General features: G+C 41.4%; 1 protein-coding gene across 1 annotated transcript in view; it reads left to right on the top strand.

Annotated features, from left to right (window-relative positions):
- The window catches only part of Slc15a5 (solute carrier family 15 member 5), a 100,967-nt gene that overhangs the window by 13,049 nt on the left and 63,003 nt on the right, over positions 1–24,915 (top strand). The window contains exons 3-4 of the mRNA XM_036180438.1: positions 5,931–6,100; positions 21,006–21,229. Coding sequence (XP_036036331.1) covers positions 5,931–6,100; positions 21,006–21,229 — 394 coding nt within the window. The remainder of the gene's footprint in view (positions 1–5,930; positions 6,101–21,005; positions 21,230–24,915) is intronic.

The following is a 24,915-nucleotide window of genomic DNA, read 5'->3' as shown; positions in this document are numbered from 1 at the left end:
TTCAATTTCCCTTAATCACTGGCATTTGTTTTGTTTAGTGCTTTGCTCTCTGACTTCCCGTGTGAGAGGTGTTTTATTCGTACAATGTACTGGTGAACTCTGAGATGAAAGGAGTCTTAATGGTAAGCTCTAAGACTGTGGGGTTTTCTTTTATTTATTTATTTTTTGCAGATAATACATACATAATTTCACCCTTAATTAACTGTGGCTTGTCCTGCCTGAAGAACAGCAAAGATGAATGTAGAGTGTGTCTGTGCTAAGTAATTCTTTCAGAAAATTACACAATCAAATAGGTGGGATGGCATTTGTTAAACTACATTTAGTGCTTTATGTGAAATTCCTTCCTGTACATAGATAATTCAGCACTGCAATTCCTTGGGTTTCAAACTAGCTTTCCCAAGATTTAAATCATGGAGTATTTTTCATTTTCCTTGACCTTCTTTGAAGCAAGTTCAGGGTGTATCTTGTGGTACACTGAAGAGCCACAGAGGGTCTTCTTGTATTTTCTCAGTACTGCTTACTTATCATTGGGAGAGAAGGAATTCTAAAGAGTGAAAGTAATACAACATTGTTTTTGGTTCCCTCCTCTCAGTTGCTACAGCCATGGTTCAAAAGGACAGTTTGCCACAGCATGAAATGCTAAGCCCAGGCTCAGCCTCAGAACTCTACCTGGTTGTGCTAGAAAATTCTAATGGGGTACCCCACCTGTATTAAGACAAATAAATTCTTGTTCATGGGTTATAGCAAATCAATTTGTTTATCATGATCTTATTTGGCTTTCTGTTAGCCCCGACCCCAGCCCCATGTTAATTATTAGGAGCCTTTAGTGGCCTATGTATTTCTTATAATATGTCACACCCTTAATCATTTTGTCAGGGACTGTCCATTCACTGTGGCTCTAGTTCTGTACTAGGTCCATGAGGATAGAGAAGTAGAGATGCAGAGTAAGATGATTCTGGTGAGAAGTTTGACCATCAACACACAAGAAGCTCACCTGACAAAGACGAAATCACTGTTTCCTTTAAGAGTTCAGCATGAGAATGACAGAATATTTCAGAGTACTGAAGAAGAGACCTGATGTGAACTTTGAAAGCAAGACATGGCAAGCTGAGGGAGATCAAAAGTCACAGAGACAAAAATGAGTGGGTGTGTTTCAGAGACAATGCCATCCAGTGGCACATACCTCTCACACATGTCACTTTACCCCTTCCTCTGGCACCCCTGGTCAGCTCTCTCTCTCCCAGTGGTTATGACTCCAAGCCAGGCTTCGCCTGTAATCAGAGAGCTACTGTGACCACTTCGTTCTTTCTGAAGTCAGATTTGATCAGTACCGTATTCTCTTTCCTTCCAAAGACCCTTCAGTTATGTGAGAATAAGACCCCATCCCTTTACCTTGGCCAACCAAGTCCTACAGGATGCACACCAAACATAGCTGTTTGACCCCCAAACACTGCACTCCTTTCCCTCGGCTTCACGTCATGGTTCTTGTTTCCTTAGATTGGAAGAAAAATACAACAGAGACATTTGCTTAGCACCACACAGCTAACATCTAGTTTTCTTTGTCTGGAAGGTATGATCTCTATTTTAAAAATTACACTGAATTCCAGAGTAAGGCAGGTCAGGGAGGGTGTGGATGATTGTAAGAGTTTAGCTCCAATTCGTGTCTTCTGACCACCAATTCAAAGAGGAAGGGCAGTATTTATAGTTAATGATAGATGAAACACGTTGATCAAATGTCAAAGCCCGGATGAATAAGGAAATAATGGTGTCATAAAACTGATAACTGCCGAGTCCAGGAAAGAGGCACAAAAAGATCGCCGAGCCTACAGCTCTGCTTGTAGGCTGAGCGGTGACAAATGGCTCTGGCTTATGGGCCTGCAGCAAAGCCAGATCAAACCAGATGAGTCACCTCAATTCTCCAAGTCTCAGATTCTTTTCCTGAAGAAAAAGTGGGAGAAAAGTTCTGTGAGCTTGTGTTTGGTAAAGAATTCTTGGAAACCGCACTGAAAGCCTAAAAAAGAAAATAAATCTGGTAAGTGGATGCCATCAATACCTCGTTAAGATAATTAAAATACAAGTCCCAGGCTGAAAGGGAAGACCTGTAAAACTATGTAATTGATAATGCATTCATTTATAGACATATAAAGATTTTTAAATTGAATATTAAGGAAACAAGCAACCTTTTAATTTGTGTGTGTGTGTTGTGTATTGTGTGTGTGCAAGTGCACACACACACTCATGCATACACATGTGGAAGTGAGGGGTCAATGTTGGCTGTCTTCCTCTATTATTCTCCACATTACTTTTGAGGCAAGATCTCTTATTGAACATGGCATCTACCAATTGGCTAGATCAGCTAGCCAGTCAATCCCCTTGGATCCTACTGGGATTACAGGGATTGCTGTGTCTGGCTTTTTCTACTGTGACTCAGGTCCTCATGTTTGCAGGGCAAGCATTTCACCCACTAAATATCTTCCCAGCACTAACTTTCTTTTAAAGTGGGAGATATATTTACCTGAAAGCTTTATCAAAGAAGATATAGAAAACCAAAACTCATTAGACAAAGCTGGATATAATTGGTACTCAGGGAAATGCAAAGGCCAACAGCAATGAGACATTGATACAAATCTGCCATCCTCAGTGCTGACCATGGTAAATTGTTTAGAGCATTCACAGACATGTGATCACAATGCAAAATGTCACAAAATGTGAAGGTCTCAGAAAGCATTTGTAAATTTCATATAGTATTAGATGTATGTATATCATAAACCATTTCACTTCTAGACTTTGACCTATAGAAAGTGAGTGCCCATATCTGCACAAACGCTTAAACATCAATGTTTGCATTAGCTATGAGCTAGAAAAAATTCTACTAACAGGAAAATAAATGGATAAATAGTATATGTTTATATAATGGACCCTACTTGGTAGTAAGAAGGAACGTCCTGATGTGGCAGGATGTGGATGGGAATGAATAGGAAGGGGATGATGGTAGATGGGGAGTGAATGGACATGAATAGAGAGTGGATGGAGAAATAGATGGGAAAGTGGATTAGAGAAGTGAGGGGAAGTGAATAGGAGGGGGCATGGCAAAAGTGGTTGGATAAGAATTTGGTACAGTATAGATGAGGGTGTACTGAGAGTATGCTGTGGATATAGATAAGATGCATGAGGACCGGGTGAGAAGTGGTGGGAGTAAATGAGGTCAGAGAGCAGTTGGAAAAGGATAGATGGAGATGTACGAGTACGGACATGGTAATGGATATGGCTAGATGGGAAGCAGATGTAAGGTTGGATGGAGGTGGAGGAAGGTATATAGGAGCATGGATGGGAAGTAGATGGGGAGTGGCTGCTGGTGGATAGTGTATGAATAGGGTGGATGGAAGTTGGATGGATGGTGGATATCAATGAATGATGATAGATTGGTATGAATGAAGGTGTATAGGGAATGGATAAGGGCAAGTGAAATTGGATAAGGTGTGGATTATGGCCAGTTAAGGTGGATAAGGATGGATGGGCTATATGAAGAATTGGTGAAGGTGGACAGAGGATAGATGGAATTTTAAAAGGGTAGATGCAGGTGGATGATGGGTGGATGTGGGTTTGATAAGGCATAGTTGCATGGGGTAAATGGGATATTAGGGTATGTTGGTGGTGGATAGACAGTGGAGTGGGGTGTGTGGAAGGGTGTGTAGATGTTGGTGTGGAAGGGTACTGAGGGATATACAAGACAGATGGAGGAGTTGGATAATGATGGATAGTGAAAGAGAAATTGAAGGGGTACATGTGGGGGGCAGAGTTAGGAGGGTGTGGAGGGGCAGTGGGTGGAGAGAGTGGAGGCACAGTGGATGGCAGGTGAAGAGTAGAGGAGCTGTGGAGTCGGGTAGAGGAGAGAGGTGTGGATGAATGTGATGGAGAGTATGGAGAAGTGTGGGTGGGAGAATATGGAAGAGGCTGGCTGGTAAGTGAATGGTAGAGCAGTATATGCATAGGTGTTATGGAGGGGCAGTAGATGAAGTGGGTCGAGGGAGTAGCATATGGGAGGTTAGAAGGACTGTGGGTATAGGATATGGATGGAGTTGACAGGGGTTTGTGAAGGAGAATGATGGGAGTATGAAATATGTAGAAGGAGTGAGTGAGCAGGGAGGGTAGAGAAGGAGTGGATAGCAGGTCGGTGGGCTGGGTGGTTTGCTGATAGGAGTGACAGGGTATGGAAGTGGTGGAGAAGGGGGTGTAGGAAATACTAGAAAGTCATAATAGATAACAGATGGAAAGTGAAGGGAGGCTTTGGTGTGGAGGTGAACCAGGTTGTTGTGGGGGGGACAGGAAGGTGATAGGAAATGTGTGGGTAGGGGACGGTGAAAGTGCTCGATGTGTGTAGTTGAGGAGCTTTGGTGGAAAAGGGGAGTCAATGGGTGATGAGGGTGGTAGGGGGGTATGAAGAAAATGTTGTGTGAGGGAATGTGGTGGGAGGGGTATAGAAGGAAGTAGCAGGGGTATATAGAGAGAAATGGGTGGGGATTCGTGAAGGGGGAGGAGTCTGCAGTTCACAGAGAGAAGCAGAGATGTAGAAGATAAAGGAAAGGGAGTTGTGACGAGATATGGGGATCGTAAAAGGAGGAAAAATGAGGAAAAGGGGGAAAGGAGGGATGGGAAGAGGGAGAAAGAGAGGGACAGGAAGGGAAAAGGAGATGGGGAAATAGGGAGGAATATGAAGAGAGGAGCCAGGGGTGGATGGAAAGTGGGCAAGGGAGGTAGAGGAAGGGAGAGGCAGAGAGAAAAGAAGGGGAGGAGAGGAGGAGAGGAAAGGGAGGGAGGGAGAGAAAGGTCTTTGGAAGTTGTGGTAGGTATGCCATGAGGCTCTCCCATGGACTGACCATCCTTCTGCTTAGACACATCCCACTGAACACAGGAACAACCTGTGACTTTCACAAAATGAGAGGGCAGAGCTCCCCTAACCAGACCATACAGCAAAGGGAAAGGGGTTCTGCAGAGTTCACTGGAGTCCCTAGTCAGTTGGTACTGAGTTAATCAAGAGAGAATTTAGTCATGTCAACCCTTTGAACTTCTACTCACAAAACAAATTTGCACAACCAAAATATAAATACTCACATAACAAAACTTCATATACAAGGGGAAGCATCTGAACTTAAATGAGTAAACTGTATCATATCTTGTTGTACTGTCCTGTATTGTATTGTATTGTATTGTATTTTGTATTGAGCCTCAACAACAGATTTTTAACTTGACGTGGTAGGATTATGCCACTGAATTCTAAGCCAGTATGTTTTGATGCTAAATTCAGATCCAGTGAAAGGTTGGGAGGTGAGATTATCTCCTCAGAAATAATTTGCATACTCAACTCTGGGGTAGGTAGCTTTTTCATGTTGCTGGTCATTAGAAAGGGAGAAGGTTTTGTTTAAACCTCACCCATTCCTTTGGCTTAATGCCTAACCTGAGGTGTAACTGGGTAATCCTGAGGTTTCTGTGTTTTTCTGTACTTTGGGATATTTTGTTCTTAAATGACAGACATTTTCCAGGTTCACAGGGTGGGGGTGGGGGTAGACCCCTGCTTAGGTATAGTCCTCAGCTTCACCTTCTTCAGTTGCTGCTAAAAGAAAAAAGAAAAAAATATGCTGAACCTGCCCAGCCTGACCTTTATTACATAAGGCTCCAAAAAGAAAATGCATGCTGACCTGTGAAGGTAAAAGAATCTTCTCTCACTGAACCTATTCTAAGCAGAACAAGGACAAGGGAAAGTAATAGGGTGGTGGTGTTCATACACTTATGAGGAAACACTATTGTAAAGTCCGGATCGGGTACCTGGCACCTGTTCTTAATCCATCTATGAAATAAAACACCCACAACTCGAGACTTATGTAAAATAACCGCTGGGAATTCTCTTTTGTCTCTCTCTCTGTGTACTCCAGGGCCTCCTGGTCCATGAACCTCAATGCAGCTGCTGTCTTTCTGGTAATCTCATGCATCCAGCACTCAGGAGCCGGGGCCATTGTGGCCCTGCTTCCGTCTCTGTCTGTGTTCATGGCCCTAGTAGCTCTTTACATGAGGCGCTGCGACCTGATCTATCTGCCAGAGAAACGTGAGTCACACCTTACCTTAGGTCTGGTGGGGGGAGGAGGGTGGTTTCTTACCATCTCTGAACTCACAGAACTGCGGGAGTCTGCAGCAGGAGAATGTCCATGCCTGCCTTATCCCCCCTACCCCATCCTACCCCACCTCCAGTGCAGACCCAGCTCCAGCTCTCAGACAAGTTGTCCCACTCTGGCGGCCACTAAACACAAATGCTCTAGACTCTCCTTCATCTATGTCACGAGAAACATTGACATACAGAATACACACACAATATCGCATACATAATACTCAGTACACACTGTGTGAATACTAACATTAAATACTTTTTAAAAAAATGTGTTCTCGCCGGGCGGTGGTGGCGCACGCCTTTAATCCCAGCACTCAGGAGGCAGAGGCAGGCGGATCTCTGTGAGTTCGAGGCCAGCCTGGGCTACCAAGTGAGTTCCAGGAAAAAGGCGCAAAGCTACACAGAGAAACCCTGTCTCGGGAAACAAACAAACAAACAAAAAATGTTCTCTGTCATCATTGTTCACCAGCAGAGACAGGTGTTTTTAGAGAGAAAGTGGATTGCTTCATCTTAATTTAAATTTGTTTCTTTTTGCTTTGTTTTTTGAGACAGGGTCTCATTATGGATAGCAGTTTGGCCTTGAACTCTTCATGTATTACACCCTGGTCTTAAACTCAAGATCCTCATGCCTCCACCTCCTGAGAGCTGGGCCTGTAGGTACTTGTCACTGTGCCTGAATCATAAATTTATTTTTTTAAATCTTTTAAATATATGTATAATTTTTATATTTTAAAATATATGTAATTTTTATATTTTTAAATTATATATGTATATTCAATTTTTTAAATGGTAGCGTGCAAGTGCAGTAACCCCAAGAGGCCGGAAGAGGGCGTCAGCTATCAGATCACTTTGAAGCTAGAGTTACAGGCAGTTTTGAGCCACCGTGGAGGCTGGGTACTGAACTCTGACGCCCGCAAAAGCAGCAAGTGCTCCTAATCTCTAAACTATCTCTCAGCTTCTAAATTTACTTTTAGTGGATTCATAAAAGCATAAGATATGCATATTGTTGAGGTATTATGTGATGTTTCAATATAAATACACATTCATCTTCTATAACGTTTAAATTAGATTAAACACATCAAAAACAATCAAAATATTTTTTCCTATTTTTTTTTAAATACATGGACTTTGACTGGACTGGTGGTACATACTTGTAATTTTGTCATTTGAGAGGTGTAGGCAGAATCAAGGGTTCAAGGCCAGCCTCACCTCAGTCACATTCGCAAGTCTGAGGCCAGATTGAGGCACATGAGACCCTGTCACAATAAAATGAAACAAAATAAATAAAACAGACAGCACACTGCTGTTATCTATAGCCACCGTGCATTACAAAGCACACCAGAACTTCCAGAGTGTGTCTGACTGTAACAGCGCCCACAGACCAGTCTTCCCCTCCTCCCTCTGTTAATCAAATTCTCCAGAGGAACAGAATTGATGGACTATGACTTTACTTCAATTAAGAAGTGTACTGTCTTGGCTTTTGTAGTCACAGTATCTACTGATTTCTTTTACATACATCTAATGTTCCGCACTAAGGGGGAAAAATAGGTCTGTCCTATGTTCAGATGCATCCTTCATGCCACATTCCTGAACAATATAGCAAAGCAGATTTCCATATTACTTTTTCTTCTCAAAATATGCTTCTGTATTCCCTGCCTGCTAATTCCTCCATTGCTCCTCAAAGATGCAAGAACTAGCTTTCTACTTTTGGTTTCATTTTGGGCCTTAATTTACTTATTAAAGTTTTTATGTGGTTTTATAAGTTCAATGTAAGCCTATGTGTTTATTTTTTTAATTTTGTTACCTGTGGTTTGGTGTCACATCAATGTACAGTATTTGCCTCTTTATGAATTAGTCCCTTTAAACAGATCCCCTTGAGTGTCACACACGTGGTAGCATGAAAGCATTTTTCTTCATTTTCAAAACTGCATATTGCTCCAGAGTATCTAACATAGCCTTGTTTTAGACATATGACACTGACTTAGAACTCACTATGTACTCAAGTATGATCTTGAACTACTGATCCTGAATCACCCAAATGCTTATGGTTCAACCCAAAACACATGTTTTATCCACTCACCTGTTACTGGACAGTTAAACAGCACATATCCCAATGTAAATATTGTTGTTATGAGCATATGTGAGCAGACAGCTTTAGAGTCCAGTTGCCCAGACGCAGATCTCATCCTCTTTTAATGTGTGTGTGTGTGGGGGGGGGCACTTCCTGCTGTTTTCTTCAACACCTGCATGTCCTCCTCTCCCGTCCTCAGTACCCGGGAATTCCTCACACACTCTCCATATTTTATCAGCACTGATTTTCTTCTTTTATTTTTAATTGTGGCCACATTGATGGAAGTGAAGTGATGTCTTGTCATGATTTTGAATGGCATTTCCCAAATGATGAATGACACAATCTTGTCAAATATTTATCAGCCATTTTTATATACAGTTTGATAGATTATCTATTCAAGTCCTCTGTTCATTTTTAAAACTGAGACCATTTGCTCCTGGTTGTTGGCTTGTAGAAGTTTGTTATATCCTAAATATTGACTTTATACTGGATGTGTAAATTACAGTCGGTTTCTTCCATTCCACTCTTTGCCTTTTTGCCTGATTCACAGTTTCCTTTGACATTCTCTCTCTCTCTCTCTCTATCTATCTATCTATCTATCTATCTCTATCTCACACATTTGGATGTCTTATCCAAAAGTACAAGGCCACAAAGACTTTTCTTGTTTTTTTCTGAGAGTGTGATGGTTTTAACTCTTTAATCTATTTTAGGTTAGTGTCTTGCTTATAGTCCAGCCTCATTCTTTTGTATATGGATATTCATTTTCCTCATCCCACTTTCCTTCTGTGGAATAACTGTTATCTGTACCTGTTGAAGATCATTTAGTGACATGCACCTGGATTCTTTATTTGGTTCCAGGGACTTATATTTCTCTTTTTGTAACAGAGTTACATAATTTCTTTTTCTGACTTACCTTCTTTCTTTTTTTTTTTTTTTTTTTTTGTTTGGGTTTTTTTCTGTTTGTTTTTTTGTTTTTTTCGAGACCAGGTTTCTCTGTGTAATAACCCTGGCTACCCTGGGACTCGCTTTGTAGACCAGGCTGGCCTCGAACTCACAGAGATCTACCTGCCTATGCCTCCCAAGTGTTGGGATTAAAGACATACGTCATCACACCCGAATTTGAGAACTACACATTTTCTGTCACTATTGCTTTGTAATGTGCTTTGAAATCAGTGAATATCAGGCATTCAAATTTGTTTTTCTTCCTACAGACTTTTGTTTTGTTTTGTTTTGGTTTGATTTGGTTTGGTTTGGTTTTTTGAGACAGGATTTCTCTGTGTAGCTTTGTGCCTTTCCTGGATCTCGCTCTGTAGACCAGGCTGGCCTCGAACTCACAAAGATCCACCTGGCTCTGCCTCCCGAGTGCTGGGATTAAAAGCGTTCGCTACCACTGCCCGGCTCTACAGACTATTTTGACTGTACAAGAGGGTTTGAGATTCATACAAGTTTAAGGACATTTTTCCTGTTCTTCACACACACACACACACACACACACACACAAGCACAGAGTGTTACTACAATCTCTGACTTGAGTTAACATTGAAACACATATACTCACACTGGTCCTGCCTCCTTAATCTTCTTAATTTTCTTGAAGAACAATCATTGTGAGGATTGAAGTTCACATTAAGGGTTTTTTTGCTTGTTTGGTTGGTTGGTTGGTTGGTTTGTTTTTTTTTTTTTTTTTTTTTCCAAAGCTGAGGACCGAACCCAGGGCCTTGCGCTTGCTATGTAAGCACTCTACTACTGAGCTAAATCCCCAACCCCTCTACAGTCAGGTTTTTTATCATTAATTCTGTTTTCTAATTTATTTATTTTTATTATTTATTTGTTTGTACCACTGTGAGTGTATGTGCACTTGTGTGCAGACCCCAGCAAAGGTCAGAAAAGGGCACTGAATCCCCTGAAGCTGGAGTTAGAGGTGGTGCTGAGCCTCCAAACATGGAGACTCAGAACAGAACCCAGATCCTCCATGACAGTAGCAAACACTATAAACTGTTGAGCCATCTCTCCATCCCCATCATTTTGAATCCTGGAATTTTGTTAAATTTACTAATTAATTTTCACAAGTGTGTATCTATCTGTCTGTCTGTCTGTGTCTGTGTGTCTGTGTGTGTAATTGGTGCATTTAGGACCTTTTCATCTGAGAATAGTGATATTTTTACTTGTTTCCTGTAATTCTGACTTTCTCTCTCTCTCTCTCTCTCTCTCTCTCTCTCTCTCTCTCTCTCTCTTCTCTCTCTCTCCTTCTCTCCTTTATTCAATGGCTCAAAGCTAAAGTTTCTCCACTGTGTTCAGTAATAATGGCAACATGGGCATCTTTACCCTGTTTCTGACCGAAGGAAGAGTCTTCACTCTCTCTCATTGATGCTTAACTGTAGGTTTTTCACATATAGTTTTTACCATGTTGTGGTAGTTTTCTGCTATTCCCAGATTTTCAAGTGTTTTTATCATGCAAGAGTACTGCAATTTGTCAAAAGCTTTTCTGCATCATTGAAATGATCATTGAAATAACCAAGTCTTTCCTTCCTTCCTTTCTTTTTCCTTCTTTCCTTTCTTTCTTCCTTCCTTCTTTCTTTCTGTCTGTCTTTCTTTCTTTTTGTCCTTCATCTTGTTAAAGCAATGTGCAGTTTTTAGATGCTGAGCCATCCTTGCATTAGAGATAGGAATCCCCTTTGTTATAGTATACAGTCATCTTATTATGTTCTTCAGATTGGCTTCCTGGTATTTTTCTTAGGTTTTTACATCAATATTCAACAGTAGCTTGGTTTTCTTGTTGCACCTTTACATGGTTTTAGTATCAGGTGAACTCGGTACCTCATATAACAACATTTTGACATTCTCTCTCCTTTAAATTCCTCTATCGAGTTCGTAAAGATTGGTGTTAATTTCCTATTAATTCTTCTCTAAGTGCTTGGTACAGTCCTCCAGTCTTGGGCTTTTCTTTACTGTGAAATTTCTGACTCGGCCTCAAATGCCTCCCTAGTTACAAGACATTCCAGGTTTTTCTCTTCACGATGCAGTCCTAACAGCTTGTGTGTTTCTAAGAACTTGATCCATTTCTCCTGGGTTATACAATCTGTTGACACCATTTGCTTACACATTCTATCTTATCTCCATGACATCCATTTCAGGATGCTTTTACTCTGTCTTTCACTTCCAATTTTGGCTGTCACTATTTTCTCTCCCACCCATTCATGATGCATAAATATTTGTCAATTTTTCTGCTATTTACAGGAGCAAAACTTAATTTCCTTGGTTTTGTGTGGTTGGTGGGTTTTTGTTTTGTTTTGTTTTCTCATTTTTCTCTTTTGTTGTCTCTGCTTCCTTCCTTCACCTGACATTAGGTTTAATTTGTTCTCATTTCTCAAGATCCTTGAAGTGCCAGCTTAGGTTACAATGTGAGAGATTTCCTCCTTTTCAGTGGCCATGGGCTTTATCCTCAGATCTCTATTTGTTGCCCTTTGTCTCCAAACATTTTTTACATTCTTTTATTTCTTTTCTAACTGGTTGCTTAAGAGAGGCTAGTCTTATAGACCCTCTTCATCAATGTTAAGAGTTTAATCTTTAGTACATATATTCACCCATTATCTATGACAAAATTTCTACATATTATTTCTAATACACAGTATGTATTTTAATCTAGTATTGGTGAAATTATTAAGGCCACTCCACGTAGTTAAAAGGGAGGTTTATTTTGTGGGGTAGCTTACAAATGAAGGGAGAGGTTGCAGGGACTGGGAAAGGGATGGCTCAGTCCAGCGGTGTTCTCTGGAGAACTCTGCTTGGTCTACCTCCAGCGTCCAGGGTCCCGGAACAAGCAAAGCCTTTCCTCTTGATCTTGGGTCTTCAGCGTCCTCCCTCAGCCCCGCCTTGTGGGTGTGACCATTACTGAAGCCTCAATGGGGGTTGGAACTTCCAGGCCAAGGCTGGAATGGCTACCCACTACAATCTAGGTTCATGTGTTATTTTCTGTGCACAGGTTTTTGTTTTCCTTAACATGATTGTATTATAAATTTACTGTTTATATCAAATTTATCTACCCTTCCTTTCCTTTGTTTCTTGTAGATTCTGAGCTATGGTAGAATAGTTTTACTTTGGAGTTGTAAAATCCATCCATGTTTTCTTTTAGTTTTTATATTATGGGTTTTTTTATTTTTATTTTTATATCTCTGATCCACTGGAAATTATATTCAGATAGATTTTAAGAATAAACACATCTTCTATCTATATCTATCAAGTATTTCCAATTTCACTTATTAGAAAGTCCCTGTCTTTGACCTTGATTTGATATGTCAGCTTCATTGCATCTTGAATTGTGGGAATTTGTGGTGATATATTGTGTACCCTAATAAAATTTGCCTGAAGATCAGAGGACAGAACAAGCCACTAGATTAAACATAGAAGTCAGGTGGTGGTGGCACACACCTTTAATCCTAGCACTTGGGAGGCAGAGATCTATCTGGATCTCTGTGAGTTCAAAGCTACCTTGGACTGCAGGAGATTGACTCAGTCTAGGAGAGAAACAGAGCCAGGCAGTGATGGCATACACCTTTAATTCCAATACTTGGGAGTCACATGCCTTTAATCCCAGCACTTGAGATCTCACACCTTTAATCCCAGTATTTGGGAAGTACACACACCACTAACCCAAGCACTAAGAACAAAGTGAAATGGCTGGGTAGAGAAAGATATGTAAGCATGAGGAGACAGGAACTAGAGCCTCCTCAGGCTGAGGTGTCCTAGAGGTAAGACGTGGCAGTCTTTCAGCATTTACCCCAATATCTGGCTCTGGGTTTTTTATTAAAAGGCCATTTTAGAATTCATGTTACAGCAATTTCTATTGTTCCCTTGATCAGTGTTTCTATTCATCTTGCTTAACTGCGCCTTCTTTCTGACATGTTTCCTGCCTCTCTTGTTCAACTGCATGGTCACCAGCAACAGAAACATCATGAGTTGTCCTGCTTCCTAATGTCACTCACCAGCATCACTCATCAGCATCACTCAGCAGCATCATTCTCTAATGTCACTCACCAGTATCACTCACCAGCATCACTCAGCCATGTCACTTTATTTTTACCATGTGTCTGTGAGGCAGGTAGGAAAGGCAGTATTGCCGCTTTGCAGACTAGGCTCCATGCACTGCATCTCTGCTCCTGGCATACCCTAAGCTTACCATTTTCATTGTACTTACCAATTTGTTCAAACTGTCCTTTCAGGGCCATAATTAGAGACTCCTATGTCTCATACACTCAATATGGAAAAGGCTCAGTGTTTGTTATTCTACAGAGTACAGAACAAGGTTCCAGAAGGCTGAGATGACTTTCTTATGACTAAAACCCCACAGAGGTTAGCAGAAGTGAGGCCAGAGCCCCTGCGTCTCAGAGGTCTGGAGTCTGTGGTCAATCACTTCATGGTATGTGCCCTCCTGGTAACAGATAATGGAGTATGTACTCAAAAAAAAAAAGTCACTGTTGATCTCAAATACCAACAGAAGAAAGAACAAAAAGAAGGAGCTTTTGATTTGGAAACTATCACTATCGTGGCATTTTCTGGAATGTCTAATTACCAGTTTCATGGTTTTTATTGATATGCACATACACACAAACACATGCATAGGGGGAGGGGCTCTCAGTGGTATTTCTAATTGCCTAAAATATACAAAGCCCTGGGTTCAATCCTCAAGCACTATGCAAGAAAGAAAGAAAGAGAGAGAGACAGAGACAGAGACAGAGACAGAGACAGAGAGACAGAGAGCACTAATGTGGGATACATATACAATCCCAAGATTTTAAATCCTAGGCTAGCCTGGTTACAGAATGATACTCTGTCTTAAACACACACACACACAAAAAAAAAAAAAATGTGAAAATTAAGCACACATGTATCTAACACTGCATTTTCACATTTTCCAAAGAACAATTCAACATATGTCCATTTATTTCTCAATACCCTATTTGAAAATGTGTTTCTCTGAATAAAGAAATACACTCCTTCAAGCCATACATATCCATGTAATCAACTGGTATTCTTGCCTACCTAGTAGAGTCCACAAATTGCATATTTTATCATATGTAAAGATGATTCTTTTTCTTTGCTTATTAATAAAAAACAATTTTGTATGTTGCAAGAATACGATTAACCTAGAAGATACTCCTCAGTGGCTTATCTCAAAAGTCTCTACACAATGACAATGTGGGAGTGGATGCTTTCAGTTTTTCCTTTGATGGTTTTGTTTGTGGTTTCTGCTTTGCTGGATCACCCAATGAGTGTGAAGTAAAACTCCATCTTTCCCCAGCAAAGGATATAATCCTTATTTTGGCTTCTTCCTCTCTGATGACTAAATTGGAAATCTCTCCAAGCTATAATTCAAAGCCATAGGTGACCTTAAAGAAATGATTTTTTTCTACGCTACCTTTTATCTTAAGGTAACTTTTCAAATGTAGACCATGCATTCCATTATGTTTAGCTGTCAAGCAGGCCCTTCATTTGCATTTCTTCCCACTGCTATAATTTTGAGAACTGGCAGGTGACCAAAGGAGAAAAAATATGCCTCTACCATGGAGAGTGCAATGTAGGCGGTTTTTTTTATTATAATTAAGTACCATAGATATTCATGATTAGATCAAGGTCAGAGGAGCAGAACATAAGAGCCAAGAACTTAAAGGTACAAAGAATAGGAAAATGGCTTCCTAAAAGTTTTTTTTAAATAGTAATAGCTGTAATCCTTAGGTTTTGCAATAAAACATTGAAAATGGCTCATCTGTTTTGTTTTAGAATGTGCACACCTGCTGTGTGTGTCCTGGGCATTTAAGCCAGAACTTCACATCTCAGCTGAATTTTCATTCCAGACTGAGGTTTTTGTTGTTGATGATTTTTTTGTTCTGTTTTTGTTTTGTTTTTATTTTTTTGTCTTCACTTCCCCTTTTCTGCTCCAGGTATGTAAAGACAATCTAAGAATTACAATGTCAATGGAATTTTCTTAAAGGCTGAATCTCCATGACACTCACAATTATTTGGATGACACATGTGAGTTTTCTATTAAGCCTACTGGATTAATCCATAGAGTTGGTACAGCATGTTTGTGTAGGTTATTTCAACAGTGGGAACTCCAGTGACGGGGGCAGTTGCCACACCCCGGCAGACACACTGTCTACCAACTTCTTTCTCAGAACGGCTTCTTTAGACCACCCAGCTGATCGGGTTTCCTCTTGCTGTATGCCTTCCCTCTTTCACCGACAGCACATCCCTGTGTTTGGCTCTCCTCTTCAATCCTTCCACCCATTTCCTTGCTTTGATAGCCTGACGATGACTGAGGTCCAGGATTCCTTTCAGGAACCATGACTCCTCTCTATCCATGCCTTTCTCTTCCAGTGGCCCCAAGCCCAAGCCTTTAGTGGTACCCCCAGGCCTCTCAGCTTCACATCTAGCTCTCTTCCTGCCTTGAAAAGCTCATCTTCACTTTTGATTTGACTTTTAGACTTAGTTATCTAGCAGTGTTTCAGATGTGACCCCTACACAACCCCTAGTTTACCTAGCTGCAAATATACCACTCTCTCCCTCCCTCTCTGTCTCTTCCTCTATCTCTCTGTCTCTGCCTCTGTCTCTCTTTCTCTCTCTCATCTTACTATGTAGCTCTGGTTCACTATGTAGACCAGAGTGCCCTTGAACTCACATGGATTCACCTTCCAAGTGCTGGAATTAAAGGTGTGCACCATCATGCCCAGCTCATGTTCTTGTATCCCTCATGATATGTCACCAACACCCAGCTCTTTAAGGGGACATGTGGCCATCTACTCATTTCAACTGCTTCCTTATCTTCAGACATCAGAAGATTCTGTTGACTGCTGAAAACATAGTCCATTCTATTGGTCTCTTCCCTGCCAATACTGTCCTGACCACATCATCACGTCTAGCTTCTGCCTTCCAATCTCATCACCAGAAATCTATTAGCCATCAAGCTCAAGGGTTTCTTTTACTAAATTTTTCAGTTCTAAGAACCAAGTTCAAATCCTCATACATGTTAGGTGAGCCTTCTATGAATGAGTCACAAACCAGGCCACAGGGCAGCTTTTTTAATTAATTCATTTAAAAATATATAACAAAATAAAATATAATAAGATAAAACAAAAACTGTTACATTGACATCAGACAAGGTGAAAAAAACAAAAGCCCCCAAAGAAGGCAAAAGGATCAGAGACCCATCCTTCACAGCATACTCAGGGATCCCATAAAATACTAAACTAGAAGCCATAATATATATGCAGAGGACCTGCTGCAGACCCACGCAGGCCCTGTGCGTGCTGCCTCAGTCTCTGTGAGTTCATACGAGCTTTGCTCAGTTGATTCTGAGAGCTTGATCTCCTGGTGTCCTCCATCCCCTCTGGCCCTTAGACTCTTTCCACCTCCTCTTCCACTGGGTTCCCTGAGCTCTGAGGAGATGAATTTGATGGAGACATCCCATTTAAGGCAGAGTGTTCCAAGGTTCCAGGGTAGCTTTTTTAAAATGTGCACTATATGCTGTCTCTCCTCTACTTACAACCCCTTAATGGTTTCCAACACTTCTGAGAGTGGACTACACATTCCTCCCACTGTCTGTGTAGTCTGGCCTCTAACAGGCATTGGACTTTACCTTCTCACCATATTCTGTGATGGTGGTATTATGTTCCCAAAAATATTGTGCAGGCTAATAAACTTATCTGGGGTTAGAGAACAGGACAGCCACAATATTAAACATGAAGACAGGCAGTGGTAGCACACACCTTTAATCCTAGCATTCCAGAGATAGAAATCCCCGTGGATCTCTGTGAGTTCAAGGCCACATAGAAAATAGCCAGGTGTGGTAACACACACCTTTAATCCCAAGAAGTAAGCCTTTAATCCCAGGGAATGGTGGCAAAAAACAGAAGATATATAAGGCGTGAAGACCAGAAACTAGAAGCATTTGGCTGGTTAAACTTTTAGACTTTGAGCAGCACAGTTCAGCTGAGATTCATTCGGATGAGGACACAGAAGCTTCCAGTCTGAGGAAATAAGACCAGCTGAGGAACTGGTGAGGTGAGGTAGCTGTGGCTTGTTCTGTCCCTCTGATCTTCCAGCATTCACACCAATAACTGGCCTCAGGTTTGATTTTATTAATAAGAACTGTTAAGATTCCTGCTACAATTCTTCTCATCAGATCCTCCTACCTCAGAGCCTTTTACTGCTGCTCATGTTGTCCCAGCACACTTCCACTTCATCATCTGCCAAGTCTGTTTCCTCCAGGTGTATTGTTCACTCCTAGTCATCAGCCCTCAGTTCATACGTCAACACCTTGGGAAACCTCTAAACCCTTAGAAGGTGTCTCATATCTATCCATTGCATTTCCATCATAGACATGCAAGGATTTTCCTACTTACAATGTCACTGGGACCACAAAAAAGACTTGTGGATTTGTGAGCCTTGCCCACTGTCATAACACCAAAGACATAGACAGTCCCTGGTTCACAGTAAATATGTTGACTAAATCAATGATTTTATCCTCACTTCATGAGCATGCATTGGGTATTTTTCTGTACCACCAGGAATTTTAGAAATTACCATCATTTATTCATTCCTTGGTTTTTGGCCACTTTGATGTTTTTGTTTTGTTTTATTTTGTCTCATTGTATAAGATACAATTTTCTTTCACTGAATTTATTTTCCAAAGTACTATGATAACCTGGTCCTAGTTCACAGAGCAGAGCTGCTGGCCTGAGATGCATCACTGCTATGAAATAATAGAAATACAGTGGAAGGTGCATGTAGAAATGCTTGTGGAAGGTTACATTTGATGTCTGGTAGACCAAGCAATATGCTATCAGGGTATATCTTCTTATGTCTTTTTTATATTTAAATTTTTTAGTGTATTTCACAAACATGCTAGCAATCAGACTTGAGATTTTTCTTTGTTTTCTAAGTTGGGCTCTCATAATCCTTCTGCTTCCACCTTCCAAGTGAAGGGATGGCAGGCATCTGGGAGAATCTTTTTAACTGATTTATTTTGCAAAAATTAGTTTATTTTTAGTTTTGTCCATATATGTGGTGGGTAAGGTTTGTGCACATGAGTGCAGGTGCCCTTGGAGGCCAGAAAAAGGGATCAGATCCCCTGGAGCTGGAGTAACCGGCAGTTCTGAGTCACCTGTGGGTACTGGGAACCTAACTTGGGTCCTCTGAAAGAACAGTAAAGGGTGTTAACCATAGAAACATCTCTCCATCTCCAAAACTGATTTTTAAACAAGTTTAATATGAACTAATCTAACTATCTTTCTTTAGAAATAATATGATAGTAATATTTAATTGTTTAAGGAGATTTCAGGTATCTATAGATCATATATTAGAAGTAAATTCAATTTTTATCTCACAATAAAGTATGCCTGGTTTATAATAATAAAGTCATGGTGCATTTAAACACATATTCAACACAAGACCCTGGATTTTTAAACTTGGGAGAAAAGTAAAGGAAATATCTTTAGGAGAAAAAAAACAATAATGACTTGACTCCTATAAATAATTAATAATGATAAAGACTGTCTGAAAACCTAGAGTCACTTGGATTAAAGTGAATCATCATAACCTGCTCTACACAGCAATATTTTTTTCAAGAATTGATCAGTGTTTTAGTTACAGTTCCTATTTCTATGAGAAAACTCCATGATCAAAAGCAAATTGGGGGAGCAAGGGTTTATATCAGCTTATATGTCCCTGTAACACTGCGTCACTGAGATAATTCAGGGCAGGAGTCTGGAAGCAGGAACTGCAGAGACCATGGAAGAATGCTGCTTACTACATTGCTCCTGATGGTTTCTCCAGGCTGCTTTCTTACAGCACTCAGGAACACAAGCCCCGGGGTGATACCACCCACAGTGAACCGGGCTCTCCCACATCATTCATCACCCACAGTGAACTGGGCTCTCCCACATCAATCAGCACCCCACAGTGAACTGGGCTCTCCCACATCAATCATCAATCAAGAAAATGCTCCACAGGCCAGTCTGGTGGGGGAATTATCTCAGTTGAGGTTCTCTCTTCCCAAACTGTGTCAGGTTGACACAAAACTAACCAGCTCTGCCTGATAGAGTATGAGTTGAGGAACAACACAAGCAAAGCCGTAAGAAAATGTCAAGGTTAAGTCACTTAGCCCAGGCTTGCCCACGTTCAACCTCTAGACTTCACCATCACACACCCAGTTCTCATTTCCCTTAAACCTTAAGTAAACTCACTGAGATGGCTAGGAACACCTCATGGTGGAGCAGTTCATGCTGTGACACTGGAGCACTTTCCTTACTACGTCTTCTCTCAGGAACACAAGTCTAGCGACACCTACATGCTTCCATCTCCTTAGGCCAATCCTGAGCATTCCTCTGTGCTTGGGAACAGTGGTCAGGAAGAGGTGACAAGGACCATGGAGCTGAGCGTCTCTCCTGTCAGCAATTATTCTGACGCTCTTCCATATGACCCAAAGATACTTCACAGAGGCCACCAGAGAGCCACAAGTATAATCATTCTTGGTCACTACCAATTTGGGCTGGATTTGATTCAGTGACTTGAGGTGAAAGGGTGCATATTCAATTACCAGGGCCCCCAGCTCCTCAATTAATCAAAGGCTGACATAATCAGCCTATTACAAGTCTTACGGAAAAGATCAGATGGAATCAATATAGCCAACTTTATAGCCATAAAAAGAAATGTTGATAGATATTCCTTATTTAAATATAATAGCCAATACTTCGTGGCATCTAAATGAATCTGGCTAGAATTCATCTTACGTAGGATTTTCTTATGGGAAATTTGGACACAATAAGATGACACTCAAAGTGACTGTTGAGTGCCTCTGGCTGTCTTGCTGAGAGAAACTCAGCTGTTTTTGTGTGTATTGTACCATTTCTCCCGTGACCAAAATTTGGTGTCTATAATTTGTGGAATGATTTGTCTGGTGAAAGTGAATATTATGAAAAAAAAAAAATGTCACAATCAAGATTTTCCTTGTCATGGTAGCAGGAAGTCCTAAGTGAGAGAAAGCAAATGTACAATCTAAAAATCATAAAAGAAGCAACAGTGAGGTTCAGATACCTGGGACTAGGTGAGTGCTCACAGCTGAGGCAATGCAACATTTCTGATGCTAAGGCATCCTCCATACCAACCCGGAGGAAAATCCTGAAAAAGCCAGCTAATACAGCCTGTTTTGTTTTGTTGTTTTTGTTTTTGTTTTTAGTAACATTGTCAACACTCATAAAGACATTTGAAGAGTTCAACATTGAATTTCATGTCTGAAATTCAAGGGTAAAGTCAAAGAAAAGAATACATTTGCCTTCATCTCTGTGTCAAAATAAAAAAGCCAACCACTACCTGCCAAGTAAAATGAGGGTTATTTATATTTTACAAAATAGTCCTGGTTCCTGAGTAAAGATGTAAAAGAAAGCCCAGGTTCTCCTATTCATTAATGAGCGCAGTTAGAGACTTCTTAGAGACTCTGAAATTCTCTACTCTGCCCTTGTATTTTGTCACTCTTTTCTAATGTGTCCCCATTGATCTTACCTTTTTCATTTTTTACATCGGCTGTCAGGCACCACCCTGGGCTGGCCATCAGGAAGCGATCCTGTCAGCAACATCTTTGAATCCAACTCCCGGGGTGTGGAAATCTTCTATGCCATTTTTACCACCTTTTGTCCTTGGGAGTGGCAGTTCTCGATTCACGTCTGAGAGGGCTGAAGGGCCGTCTCTGGGCTAACGCATGCTATCTCCAATGCTTTGCAGATGGCTCGCTCCTGACGGTCTCTTGTGTGTTTGGTAAGGCCCTGGAAAGATGCTGCCTGCCATACCGCCACCTTGGGCGAGGTGGAACAAGTTGGTCAGACCATGCTATGAAAAAACATGGTGGACGCCACAATGAACTCCAGGAGGAAGACACAGAAATTGTCTTCTCCAGCCTTTTGCCTCTCTTCAGTTTCCAGCTCATACACAGAATGTGCCTGATGCAGGTAAGGAGCCGACACACACCAGAGACAACAAAGCAACCACATGTATTTTCATCCTGTGTTAGTCACTTTTTTCGTTGCTGAGACAAAAACAGCTGAGCTCAGTTTGAGGGGACACTGTCTGTTGCAGTGGGGAAAGACCAAGGGTATTAGGCTGGTCACAATCCCCAGACAGGAAGTGAGGCTGGCTCTAGGAAACCATGAAGCCTCTTGCCAAGACTCCACCTCCTAAAGTTTCCGCAGCCTTCCCAAATAGCACCACCATCTGGAGACCAAGGGTTCAAACACACGAGACTTTAGGGGAGACATCCCATATTCAAATCACAACACTCCCAGCAGGCACTTTGAAACACTTCCTGAGCCTCTGTCTTACTTTCTAAACAATGGTTTTAAGAATTCAGCAGACTCAAACTGAAACTCAGTTGAGAAGCCCCTGAGTGGGATTATCTCTGTAGGGATTGTCCATGTCTGGCCAAAGGTGCAGACAGTATCTCAGAGTGCACAGCCCCAAGGTTTAGAATCTCAAGACCCAGAGGCAATTTATGAACTCCCTTTAACCAAAGATTTCACCCCTCCCCGTCATTCAACCTTTAGAAAGCCTCCCCCGAAGGAGCTGACTTGCACCGTCACTAACTCTTACTAATGAGTAAGCAGTTCTCTCCCCACTCACATACTGTTCTTCAGGGAGCCAGTCCTTAGCCGGGAGGTAATCAAAGAGAAAACACTAAGCCAAAGGTGTCTTTTGTAGATATATGTAATTTTAAACAAATTAATGTTAACTGTGGTCAAAGGCCAAGTTATAAACGGAGCAGAAAGAGATGACTATAAAAGTCTTTGACCAAACTCAGGACTTTCTTGATGGCTTCCCCAACCCCAACTTAGAGCTTAGAAAGTTAATGCATGAGTTGTATGCATCAATCACAGAGCGATAGAGATGGGGTGGGGAGGGGGCACAGTTTGCCTAACTCCAGCTTCATTTGCTAAAGAGGTCTGCACAGAGAAAGTTAAGTGATTCGATGTTGAGAGATAGCCTGTCTCAAGAGCAATGAAGGAGAAGAACATGAAGGAGTCAGTGACTCTCAGAACAGCCCATGTGTAGCTGGGCTACAACTGTGCCTGTTCCTATAAACCCCGGGTGAAGATTTCAATGTGAAAAATCCCCCCATAGGCTTGTGTGTTTGAATTTGGCCCCTGAGTGGCTGACAGTGTTTAAGGAGGCAGAGCCTTGCTGGGGGGATTCCATCATTTTGGGCGGACTCTGAGAGTCCATAGCCTTGCTCGCTCCATTTTCCAGTCTTTCTCCATTTCTGGTGTGTAGGTCAAACTGTGGTGAGCCAGCTTCCTGCTCCTGCCACCATGCCCAGAGTCTTCCCACTGTTCATAGGCACTCCCTCCAGAGCCCTGACTTAAAATAAACCTTCTCTTTCTAAAGTAGCTTTTGGTTGTAGTGTTTTCTCTCAGCACAGTAACAGTAAAGAATACACCCAGCAACCTGCTGCTGCCAAGCTAAACTCAGTGCACGGCTGTTCTTACAATACTTATCATTATTACATGAGCCTAGGTGCATGGTGTGGGAGTGGATACAAACACGGCTTGGGGCTCCTATAGAGGTCAGAGGACAACAGAAGTTGCTTCTCTTCTTCCACCTTTATGGGTTCTGGGGATTGAACTCCGATCACCAGATCTGTGTAAAGGGCCTCTGTCCTGAGAGCCACATCTTGGTTCTCTTTTTCAATTCTGTACATAGTGAAAGTTATGATAGCTTTAATATTTTACATCACTGGGAAAAATAAGAGTAGTCTGTGGTGCTGAAAAATTATATGGAAGTTACATTTCACTGTCTACAAATAAAGTTTTATCAGAATACCGCCATGCCTGATGGTTTGTTAGATCTGTGGCTGCTCATGTCCGAAGGTGGCAGAGCTGAAAAGCTGCCCCAGAACACTTGTGTGGACATCGTCATCACCTGATCCCTTACAGAAAGGTTCGCTAAGCCCTGGCCCAAACAGTGCACGGGAGCTATGCAGACTGGGAGAGTCCTCCTGATTGTACAAGTAGTAGCAGGTATCAAAACAAGACACAGCAGAAGCCTCCTCCACTTACATGGTCCTTGCTAGAAAGGCCTGAGAAAATAATGATGAGTACCACACTACTAAGTGGACCACAGCTAGTGCAAAGCCTTCTGTGCCAAGAGCACAAATTACTAACTCCTGTCTTCATGGGAAAGCAGCAACTTATATTTCTCTCCACTCAGTTTGAGCCTTTTCTATGAAAGGTTCTGCATTTTGTATTTTGATATAAGTACAATACATTTTGGTAAGATTGGTTTTAGTCCCACACGTCTCTGTCCCTTTCCTCTTCCCATCTAGTGCCCATCTACTTTTCTCTCTGTGTGTACACACACACCCGTGAACTAACTTTTTCATGGGTGAGGTGTTATTTATAGGAACATGGGTGGGCTGTACAAGTAAAGAAAAAGTTGGTAAACTAAATTTTAAGGAAATAAATGCCCAGTTAACTGAAGAAAAGTTGTGTGTATTTATTTATCATTTATTATTCAGCACAGCTTCTTAAAAATGGCGTCCAGATATCTCTATTTACTTGATGGGGGAGGTGTGTGCCTGCCACGGCCTCTGGGGGGTTGGGAGTCAAAGACAACGTGCAGGAGTCAGTTCTCACCTGTCAGGTTCAATGACAAGTGCCCTGACCAGCTGAGCCATCTCATCACCTTGACTTCTGAATGACTAATGTTATCCTTACAGGAAGTCTGCACAACCACTGTGATTATCACACACTGGAGACTTAGCAGCTAGTGTAATGACTCATCTGTCTAACCACACTGCATTAGGGAGGCTGAAACAGGAGGATTGCTGTGGGATATCCCAGCCTGGAATACATAGTGAGTTCAAGGCTAGCCTGGATACTTGGCTGTACATTGAGACCTTGTCTTTAAAATAAATCAATGTATAAGGTTCCAGTGAATAGAAAGATTAAGTAGCCTTGGAATTGTTAGCATATGGCAGGATGGTTGCCCTAACTCAAGGCTGATATCAAAGTCTATTATTATTACCTGCAACTGTTGTTAGGGTTTTTTGGCTCTTTTTGGGGAGCCTGCCACCCAGCTCCCAAATAAATCACACATGGAGGCTTAGTCTTACTTATGAATGCCTGCCTTAGCTTGGCTTAGTTTCTAGCCAGCTTTCCTTAACTTAAATTATCCTTTTTGCCTCTGGGTTTTTTCTTTTCTATTCCTGTATACCTGCCTTTGTTTCTTGTTCTGTGGCTTGCTGTGTAGCTGGGTGGCTGGCCCCTGGAGTCTTTCTCCTTCTTCTCTGGCTACTTCTTCTCTCGTTCCCAGTTTTCTCCTTCTATATATCCTCTCTGCCTGCAAGCCCCACCTATCCTTTCTCCTGCCTTGCTATTGGCCAGTTCTTTATTAGACCATCAGGTATTTTACATAAGCAAATTGACAGTTTTACAGAGTTAAACAAATGCAATGTAAACAAAAGTAACACACCTTAAAATAATATTTCCCAACACACAACACCTCTCTGATGCTTCACTGAATACCCTTGATACAAACTATATAGGTTTATACTAACATTGTATAGAGTGATGTTTTGCTAGAAATTGAAAGAAAATGATAGAACATCCGTCTCCAGGCTGGAACTTCCATCAGGACAGGTTAA

This window comes from Onychomys torridus, chromosome 3 (assembly GCF_903995425.1).
Source record: "Onychomys torridus chromosome 3, mOncTor1.1, whole genome shotgun sequence".
NCBI lineage: Eukaryota > Metazoa > Chordata > Mammalia > Rodentia > Cricetidae > Onychomys > Onychomys torridus.
Note: the sequence above shows the minus strand (reverse complement) of the source record. Positions and strands in the feature narration are given on the sequence as shown.